This window comes from Megalops cyprinoides, chromosome 21, assembly GCF_013368585.1.
Source record: "Megalops cyprinoides isolate fMegCyp1 chromosome 21, fMegCyp1.pri, whole genome shotgun sequence".
In the NCBI taxonomy this organism is placed as follows: domain Eukaryota; kingdom Metazoa; phylum Chordata; class Actinopteri; order Elopiformes; family Megalopidae; genus Megalops; species Megalops cyprinoides.
The window spans coordinates 380,158-390,000 of NC_050603.1; the positions used below are offsets into that span (position 1 = coordinate 380,158).

A 9,843-nucleotide genomic window follows, 5' to 3' on the forward strand; every position below is an offset into this window, starting at 1 on the left:
TCGCAGGGCCAGAGGAGTGTGCGAAGTGCAGCCACATTTAGTTGAAGTGGTCTGAGGAATACAGGATGTTGCAGCATCACCATGTGGTCATGTTGAGGAACTGCAGCGTGACTCTATCACGGCAGGGAGTGATGAGTGGAGCCCTTCTCTTCACACCTGCAGCCAGGTGTGAGCAGGGCGGGGCAGCACTGAGGCAATCACACCCACACAGCTGCACAATCAGCATCCAGGTGTAGCTCTGCTATTTAACCTGAGAGCAGAGCGCTCGCCCTGAACCTGAAGGACGATACACAGACAGCATGGAAGAAGGCATCTGCTATGCAAACACGTGATGTAATCTTCAGCCACATAGCAGAAAGGAGATTCAGAACTAAGCACTGGAAAGGATTTTATTCTGAGGCACAAAAAAGGAAACACTCTTCTCATTAATTACAGATAAAAAGGGAGAGACTCAGAGATCATTTTATTGAACTTCCTGTACAGGTAGGAGCAGTTCCTGTCTCAGCAGGGTCCAGGTGTAAAGCAGTAGTAATTACTGTAACACAGTGACCATGCAGACTCCACATGTACTACAGGGTACTGCTGTCCTACGAAGCCTGACAGGAGAAACTGCTGCACAGAGGGTGGGGTCTGTGACACTGTAACTCTGTCCATGAGGTATATGGTGGCACTGGCACAGTGTGTGCATAGGGACAGCACCTTTACCTGGAGCCAAACAGAGGAGTGATCCCTGCCTGGGGAGCTCAGGCCTTTATGGGAGGGGTCTGTGTACTCTGGTACTGAAGAATCCACTGCTCTACCTCAGCCTGGGGGGCAAACTTATTGCTCTTCTTCAGTTTGGATGTAGATCACTTCCTGTTCCTCGGGTCGGGACTGGATCACTTCCTGTTGTTCCTCGGGTTGGGAGTGGATCACTTCCTGTTGTTCCTCGGTTTGGGATTGGATCGTTTCCTGTTGTTCCTCAGTTTGGGTGTAGATCACTTCCTGTTGTTTCTCAGTATGGGAGTGGATCGCTTCCTCTTGTTCCTCGGTTTGGGAGTGGATCACTTCCTCTTGTTCCTCGGTTTGGGAGTGGATCACTTCCTGTTGTTCCTCGGGTTGGGAGTGGATCACTTCCTGTTGTTCCTCGGGTTGGGAGTGGATCACTTCCTGTTGTTCCTCGGTTTGGGCGTGGATCATTTCCTCTTGTTCCTCGGTTTGGGTGTAGATCACTTCCTGTTGTTTCTCAGCATGGGAGTGGATCACTTCCTCTTGTTCCTCGGTTTGGGAGTGGATCACTTCCTCTTGTTCCTCAGTTTGGGAGTGGATCACTTCCTCTTGTTCCTCGGTTTGGGTGTAGATCACATCCTGTTGTTTCTCAGTATGGGAGTGGATCATTTCCTCTTGTTCCTCGGTTTGGGAGTGGATCTCTTCCTGTTGTTTCTCAGTATGGGAGTGGATCTCTTCCTCTTGTTCCTCGGTTTGGATGCAGTGGACTTCCTGTTGCTGCTCAGTCTGGTTGGGGATCTCTTCCTGTTGTTCCTCAGTCAGGGTAGGAATGACTTCCTGTTCCAGGCCTTCCTCAGTCTGCCTGGGGACAAATTCAGTCTGGTCTTCCTGTTCCTCAGTCTGGAGAGGAGCAACCTCTGTTTCCCCCTCGGCCTGGGACAGGCTTACTTCCCTCTGTTCCTCAAACTGAAAGGGTTCTACTTCCTGCTGCTCCTCAGTCTCGACAGGGAGAACTTCCTGGGAGGGCTCTGTCTGCTGCTCAACCTGAGCAGGGCTGACTTCCTGTTGTGCCTCAGTTTGGGTGAGGCTGACTTCCTGTTGTGCCTCAGTTTGGGTGAGGCTGACTTCCTGTTGTGCCTCAGTTTGGGTGAGGCTGACTTCCTGTGTGCTAGAGATTTCCTTCTCCTCTTCTTCCTGCTCCACCCCTCCCCCAGGATGCTCGGCTCTCTCCCCGGGAGGCGTGTCTGCAACTCCCTCATTGGGGCAGGGCCCTGTCAATCACATCCCACACACACACGGTCAGAGGCATACATACAGGCACCTCAGTTACCATGGGAACTAACTTTGGAGCCAGAACTTCAGGAAAAGTGTTACTTGACACACTTATGATGTCACAGCAAAGAGACATTTACATTTACATTTATTCATTTAGCAGACGCTTTTATCCAAAGCGACTTACATAGGTTACAGTTCTTTACAATGTTATCCATTTATACAGCTGGATATTTACTGAGGCAATTATGGGTTAAGTACCTTGCCCAAGGGTACAGCAGCAGTGTCCCAGCGGGGATCAAACCGGCAACCTTTCGGTTACGAGTCCTGCTCCTTAACCACTATGCTACACTGCCACCCATGTGGTCTGCCAAAATAATGACCTAACAAACGGTCTTTTGGCCAATCAGAGAATCCCTCTCCTTCAGGGAAAGACTGTGATGGCCATGTGGCAGGGTGTTAGAGCAGGCCCTGTCGAGGCGTGGCAGGGTGTTAGGCTGGGCCGTGCAGGGCGTAGCCGGGGGACCTACCCTCCAGCGTCTGTGTGACCTCAGCAGGTGACCCGGGCCGATGGCGTCTTTCAGGCTGTGATCCTCTGAAGGAGAAAGAAAAAGGTCAGAGGTCATGGGGGGGGGGGGGGGGGCAACACTACAATTCACAAGAGGGGTGCAGGTTCAAGTCCCCAGTTAACAGTGAAAACCTTACTTTTCTGAAAGGCTGCAGCTACTGGGTTGTTTGGCAGCTTTGACCTGCGGAACAAAGAGAGAGACCTGATCCTCTAATAGAATAATGATAACGGACTGTGTTTCAAACAGTAGCATGCGCGGCTGATCCTCTAATAGAATAATGATAACGGACTGTGTTTCAAACAGTAGCATGCGCGGCTGATCCTCTAATAGAATAATGATAACGGACTGTGTTTCAAACAGTAGCATGCGCGGCTGATCCTCTAATAGAATAATGATAACGGACTGTGTTTCAAACAGTAGCATGCGCGGCTGATCCTCTAATAGAATAATGATAACGGACTGTGTTTCAAACAGTAGCATGCGCGGCTGATCCTCTAATAGAATAATGATAACGGACTGTGTTTCAAACAGTAGCATGCGCGGCTGATCCTCTAATAGAATAATGATGATGATGAACTTTATTGTGCACAGTGCCATTCAGACCTAAGCATCCCAAGGAAAAAAAAACTGTGTGGTGTCTCTGCAGCTGATACAGTGAAACGCCGGCTGGTCTCTCTCACCTCGGGGGGTGTGCTGCTGTCCCTTGGGGGGGGCTCCGGGGGGGTCCGGAGTGTCAGGTCAGCACTGAAGGTTCGGCTCGCGATCTGCAAACATTCCTCCAGCGTCCTGAGGAAGGTGCTGCAGGTGGACCTCACCACAGAGACCATGTCCTCATCCTGCTGTTACACACACACACACACACACACACACACAACACACACACAGACAACACACACACACACACACACACACACACACACGCGCACACACACACACACGCGCACACACACACAGACAACACACACACAGGCACGCACACACACACACACAGATGAGTGCTCGTGGTGTAATGAGGATTGGTATCTGTGTCACAGTCCTGCACTGCCTCTTTGCGCCCCCTGCTGGTGACATTTACATTTATTCATTTGGCAGACGCTTTTATCCAAAGCAACTTACATAGATTACATTTCTTTACAATGTTATCCATTTATACATCTGGATGTTTACTGAGGCAACTGTGGGTTAAGTACCTTGCCCAAGGGTACAGCAGCAGTGGCCCAGCAGGGATCGAACCAGCAACCTTTCGGTTACGAGTCCTACTCCTTAACCACTATGCTACACTATGTGACGCACCTCCACTGCAGCCGCAGGCTCCGGGCTCAGAGAGCTCTCTCTGATCCTGCTGACCTGCTGACAGAGGAGCTCACTGTACAGCCTCAGCTCTGACATCTTGCATTTCAGGGCCTCTGCGCTCTCCTGGATCTCTGAGGAGCAGAGACACAGCAGAGTGTTAGCCGTATACAGCTCTCTGTGACAGAGAGTGTCACACAGAGCTGGGCTCGGACATAGCAGAGAGTGTCACACAGAGCTGGGCTTGGACATAGCAGATATACAGTATCTGACATTCCAAACAAACAGTCTTGCTTAAATCCCAAGTAAATAACAACCAACAACAGACACTAAAACAATTATAGTATAATATACATTATTACAAAACATCTATCTATCACTGGAGAGTGGAGGCATTGAGAGAGGGGAGAGAGGCAGTTTGGGACGGTTTTGTGCGATGTAGGGGAGAGAGGCAGTTTGGGACGGTTTTGTGCGATGTAGGGGTGGGGGGCAGTTTGGGACGGTTTTGGGCGGTGTAGGGGAGAGAGGCAGTTTGGGACGGTTTTGGGCGGTGTAGGGGAGAGAGGCAGTTTGGGACGGTTTTGGGCGGTGTAGGGGAGAGAGGCAGTTTGGGACGGTTTTGGGCGGTGTAGGGGAGAGAGGCAGTTTGGGACGGTTTTGGGCGGTGTAGGGGAGAGAGGCAGTTTGGGACGGTTTTGGGCGGTGTAGGGGAGAGAGGCAGTTTGGGACGGTTTTGGGCGGAGTAGGGGTGGGGGGCAGTTTGGGACGGTTTTGGGCGGAGTAGGGGTGGGGGGCAGTTTGGGAAGGTTTTGGGCGGAGTAGGGGTGGGGGGCAGTTTGGGACGGTTTTGGGCGGAGTAGGGGTGGGTTTGGGCGGAGTAGGGGTGAGTTTGGGTGGGGGGTGGATTTGGGCGGAGTAGGGGTAGGTTTGGGCGGAGCAGGGGTGGGTTTGGGCAGAGTAGGGGTGGGGGTGTTGGTACACAGGTCTTGCCTTTCTCTCTCTTGGTCCTGTTGTCTGTCAGGCAGGCCTTGGCAGTTCCCATGGCAACCAGCCATTTCTGCCTCTCGGCCATGCTCACGGCGCGCAGGTAGAAGTACTGCTGTCCTGGGACAGTGAGGTCCACCCGCTTCATATCCGAGGGGTGCACTGAGAGAGAGGGTGCCATGGAGACAGAGGAAACACCGAACTACATCAAACATCAAACTACTGCCCAGCCCTGACCTGCACATGCAGTGTGAAACGTCCAGCAGCGTCCCACACACACACACACACACACACACACACACACACACACACACACACACAAACAAAAAAAAAATGCTGAATTTAGTTGCATACATGTCAGCTTACTTTATACTAAGGTAAATGCATTTAATGAGACATCACCTGAATACTTACACGGACCTCACGGACTCCTGGTTGGAGGCATCCCCTTAACTTACCTGATATTTCGCAAACCGAGATCTTGATGCTCCCCTTGCATCCTTTCCAGGCCTCCTCCTGCGAGTCGTAGTAGGACAGAGTTCCTCCGTCCAGGACGAACCAGCGCGGCTGCCATCCTGTGGAGGAACGGACACGGGAAGCGGAGTCACACACCGCACACGGCCCGTTTCCGTGCGCTGAGCTGTCGGGCGGGAGAACCTCCTCAACACGCACATTCAGCCTTATCTCTGCAGAACCACCCAGGCTGACATTTCCCGAACAACAGTCCCGGCGTAAACAGACAGACAACACTAAAGTAAACGACTTTATTCGCTACTCTCAATATTTAAGTGGTTCACTACTTAACATTTTCCAAATATGAACCAAAAGACAAACAACAGAAATACACGAAACAAAGCATGAGTTTATATAAGAAGTAACAGGCATGTCACTTTGCGTCAGCGTTGCTATTTATACACGGGAGAGACAGCCAGTTTCAACGGCCTCCATCACTGCGCGTCCGTGAAAAACGCACACGCATATCCTGCGATCACGCCATGCACGCATGCATCTCGCTGTGTGTGTGTGTTTATATCGCTAGCGGCCTCTCTGAAACAGAAAACACGCAACTACTTCGTGTTATTACAGGAATGCCATCCGCACGGTTTGAGCATTGCGTGCCGGAGGTAAAGAGCTGAGCGTCAGCTGAATTTCTTATTTCCTTTAATGTAATTCCCATGCATCCGCATCCCACCCGATGCCCCCTGCCATTCATTTCATCTTAATTCAAATACACGCCACTGCACAAGTTACCGAGCACGCACACACACGCAACACGGTGGATAAAACCACAGCTATCCTGTCGCGTCTGTTCCGTGCAGAGACGCAAATAATCCGCCTCACATTTGAAGCTGCAGTACTTTCTCACATACCACTTAGATAATTAGTCCACTTATACAGCGTTCCCTCCATTCCTTATGCTCTCAGCTCATTACAGTTTAACCAGAACAACTACACTGTATACTGCGTCCCTTTAATTCACAAATGAAATCTCCGTTACTGTTTGCGCCAATGCTTTGATACTCGTCCGGTCTACGCTGAAAATGGGCGCAAACGCTTAGTGAATACCGATCTGTGCAAACACGTGTCCCGTTGGTCAACCCAGTTTATGATGTCACATGGATCAGCGTCTCGGGGCTCCCAGCAGAGGTTGCCCGTATATCCGGATCCAGGAGCAGTTATGCTGTTCAGATTGTAACGGTTCCGCCGGGAGGTGTGGTTGGGGAACCTGGTCCCAGATCAGCACTTTCGGGAAAACTCTCTCTCCAGCCCTCTCGCAGAGATGGGCGTGGTTACGCCCACAAAGCGGGGTTCGGATCCACTGAGATCAAACAGAACATGAAGTTCTTTGACCTGAGTGGTCGCATCCACCTGGAAGGCGGGGTTTATGTAAATTATAACCAATCAAGAGAAGGGGGAGGTCTTACAGCTGGAGGGGATAGCGCTGGCAACATAGATATAGAGCTACTTTCAAAGACTCATCAAGACTTAAATTTAACTTATAAGCGTCCCTAAATCGGTCTTTCTGCATGGAAGTTGAAAGCCAGGGCCTCTTGGTCCCGATTAAATAAACAGCCTTTCTCATAAATTTAGGTTATTTTTGTCTATACAGCTAGCATACATTCAGCCGATTGCATCGCCCAGCCGATCTTCTGGCTGTATAGCTGTGAACAGCCGTACACACGTTTGGCTGCTTGACGCGTGTGTGCCACGTCGCCGTCGCTGTGGTTGCTTCGGGAGTTGTCAGCTTTCCGCGGTCGTACAGGACTGGAGCGGAGAGCTCCGGCGCGCACGTTGCGGCTGCGGCGCAAACATGTTTCTCGCGTGTTGGAGCTGGTTTTGCGTGGCTCTCGTGTCTTATGTCAGCGGAGCAAAAATCCCGGATCCTGAGGTGAAAATTGAAGTTCTGCATAAACCGTTTCTTTGCCACCGCAAATCCAAGTATGGGGATCTCCTGCTGGTTCACCATGAGGGATTTCTAGAAAACGGCACGATGTTCCACTCCAGGTGAGGCGTGTCATGCATGGCAGATCGAGTGTGTGTGCTGAGTTACTGAGTGTCTCATGCAAAACTAAGCGCATAAATACAAGCCATCGCGAGCCAGCAGTGTAGCCCGGTGTACAGGGCTCACTGCATAGCGAGAGAGTCCTAATTACAAAGGTAAGGCGCTGTGACCCACCGGCTCTTGCGCAGATGTTGCCCGTGTGTTGAATGCCGATCATTCAGCGACTCTCATTGAGGCGACTTGGAATATGTTACTCGTGAGAACTTGTGGGGGGGATGTGTGCGCGCCGCGGGCACGGCTACGGCTGGCGTCCCGAGCGAGAGGCGCGTCTGTTTTCGGCAGGGTAACTGGCAGGGTAACTGGGTAAGGGTGGATACAGTCCTGAGCATCAGGCTGCTGAAAGCGGAACCCATTTGTTTTAAGATCGTATCTCGCAACTGCAAAGGAACATGTGCTGTGGGTGGTCGCCTGATGGGTCCATGTAATGTAGTGTGAAGTAAGGGGTAGCGCGCCCTATCTTGCTGCCTTCGTTTTCTCCGTTAGTGAGTCTTCATATTCCAGGAGGTTTGCTCGGTATCCAGGATCTAATCCCGGACCTGGTAGGCTGCAGGTTCCACTCCCAGGTGGGGGATTGTAGCCTGGAGTAAAGTGCTTACCCTGGGTTTGCTCGGTACCCTGGGTTTGCTCAGTACCCTGGGTTTGCTCGGTACCCTGGGTTTGCTCAGTACCCTGGGTTTGCTCAGTACCCTGGGTTTGCTCGGTACCCTGGGTTTGCTCAGTACCCTGGGTTTGCTCGGTACCCTGGGTTTGCTCGGTACCCTGGGTTTGCTCGGTACCCTGGGTTTGCTCAGTACCCTGGGTTTGCTCAGTACATACCCTGCACGTTTCTGCGATGAGAGAGCAGGCCAGCCCCACGGCTCTGCCACCGGGCCCGGGTAACCATGTGGATGTGTGTGATTGCCTTGGCAGCCGTGTCCATGGCGATAAGCATCCCGTGTGGTTCACGCTGGGGATTCGGGAGGTGATCCGGGGCTGGGATAAAGGCCTGCAGAACATGTGCACAGGGGAACGCCGAAAACTCACCATTCCCCCCGCCCTCGCCTACAGCAAGGAGGGAAAAGGTACAAACACTAACTCACACACACACACATACACACAGACACACACACACACAAACACACACACATGCACACAAACACACACGCACGGACTCACAAACACACTCACACACGCACTCACACACATCCACATACACACACAGACACACACACACAAACACACACACATGCACACAAACACACACGCACGGACTCACACACACACTCACACATGCACTCACACACATCCACATACACACACAGACACACAAACAAGAGACTATGTTAATGTAACTGTGAGCTACAGTAAGGTACATTTTGTTGTTGAAATGCCTGTGTAACCCCTCTCTGTTACTGTTGTAGAGATGCACTAACAATGCTGTACTAACCAAGGCTTCCCAGCGTGCTGGTAAGAGCAGAACTCGCTGACAGCAGAGCAGCCAGTGTGCATGTGCGTGACTGACACATCCCCTCAACGTGTAGATCTAAGACTTTCTGATACTGTGGTCTATGTGTTTGCAGGTGGTGTATGAGCTTATATTGCACCTTTTGCATAATGTCATATATAGAATCTTATGGTATACGATGTAACACAGAGCCTTCCTGCTGCATGACGTCAGCCGTGTGCTGGAGCAGGATCGAGAGCGATCTGAGAGTGATCTGTGACTGCAGAATCTGTCCTCAGGAAAGATCCCGCCAGACAGCACCCTGATCTTCGACATTGAGATCATGGAGATTCGCAACGGACCCCGATCCCACGAGTCCTTCCAGGAGATGGACCTCAATGATGACTGGAGGCTGTCCAAACAGGAGGTGTGTGTGTGTGTGTGTGCGTGTGTGTGCGTCTGTGTCTGTGTGTGTATGTGTGTGTGTGTGTGTGCGTGTGTGTGTGTGCGTGTGTGTGTCTGTGTGTGCGTGTGTGTCTGTGTGTGTCTGTGTGTGTGTGTGTATGTGTATATGTGTGTGTGCGTGTGTGTGTGCGTGTGTGTCTGTGTGTATGAGTGTCTGTGCATGTGTGTCTGTTTGTATGAGTGTGTGTGTGTGCGTGTGTGTGTGCACGTGTGCGTGTTTGTCTGTGTCTATGAGTGTGTGTGTGTGCGCATATGCATCATGTCCTTGCATGTGTGGTTAACCTGTTTCTCTGCCCTCCCGCAGGTGAAGGAATACCTGAGGAAAGAGTTTGAGAGACATGGCTACCCCCCCAATGACACCCACCATGAGGTGATGGCGGAAGACATCTTCAAGAGGGAGGATAAGAATAATGACGGCTTCATATCCGCCAGAGAGTTCACCTACAAACACGACGAGCTGTAGCCAATGAGGAGCCTCTCAGAAGCTGCCAAACTCATCCAGGGTCCCTGTGTGTTTGGCTGTGACAGGCTGTCATTTTGAAGTGCAGCAGTGTTACAGCAGGTGTGAT

At 51.4% G+C, this 9,843-nt stretch overlaps 2 protein-coding genes across 3 annotated transcripts in view; one reads left to right on the top strand and one right to left on the bottom strand.

Moving 5' to 3' along the window:
• Window positions 1-383: 383 nt before the first annotated feature.
• On the bottom strand, window positions 384-6,309 carry LOC118768862 (pleckstrin homology domain-containing family A member 8-like). 2 transcript variants are annotated; one of them, XM_036515823.1, is made up of 8 exons: window positions 6,194-6,309; window positions 5,282-5,398; window positions 4,830-4,985; window positions 3,843-3,973; window positions 3,230-3,385; window positions 2,686-2,729; window positions 2,511-2,575; window positions 384-1,979 (listed from the first exon to the last, which is right to left on the bottom strand). In XM_036515823.1, the coding sequence occupies exons 1-8, from the start codon at window positions 6,231-6,233 to the stop codon at window positions 820-822; spliced, it is 1,869 nt and encodes a 622-aa protein (XP_036371716.1). In that variant the 5' UTR covers window positions 6,234-6,309; the 3' UTR covers window positions 384-819. The 2 variants fall into 2 exon arrangements, with proteins under 2 accessions (XP_036371716.1, XP_036371715.1); XM_036515822.1 differs by having other exon boundaries at window positions 3,230-3,388.
• A 463-nt stretch (window positions 6,310-6,772) lies between these two features.
• LOC118769229 (peptidyl-prolyl cis-trans isomerase FKBP14-like) overlaps window positions 6,773-9,843 on the top strand; it is a 4,736-nt gene continuing 1,665 nt past the window's right edge. The window contains exons 1-4 of the mRNA XM_036516270.1: window positions 6,773-7,328; window positions 8,296-8,447; window positions 9,109-9,236; window positions 9,579-9,843. The exon at window positions 9,579-9,843 is cut by the window's right edge and continues 1,665 nt beyond it. Of these exons, the coding sequence (XP_036372163.1) occupies window positions 7,135-7,328; window positions 8,296-8,447; window positions 9,109-9,236; window positions 9,579-9,737 (633 nt within the window). The 5' untranslated portion in view covers window positions 6,773-7,134 and the 3' untranslated portion in view covers window positions 9,738-9,843. The remainder of the gene's footprint in view (window positions 7,329-8,295; window positions 8,448-9,108; window positions 9,237-9,578) is intronic.

What these genes read in the sequence shown, in the direction of transcription:
- LOC118768862 (XM_036515822.1), bottom strand. Translation starts at nt 6,233, where the DNA reads ATGGAGGGAACGCTGTATAAGTGGACTAATTATCTAAGTG. An exon ending in AGCCTGCGGCTGCAGTGGAG is followed by an intron (nt 3,389 to 3,842) that starts GTGCGTCACATA and finishes TGTGTGTAACAG; the next exon opens with CAGGATGAGGACATGGTCTC. An exon ending in ACAGCAGCACACCCCCCGAG is followed by an intron (nt 2,730 to 3,229) that starts GTGAGAGAGACC and finishes TTTGTTCCGCAG; the next exon opens with GTCAAAGCTGCCAAACAACC.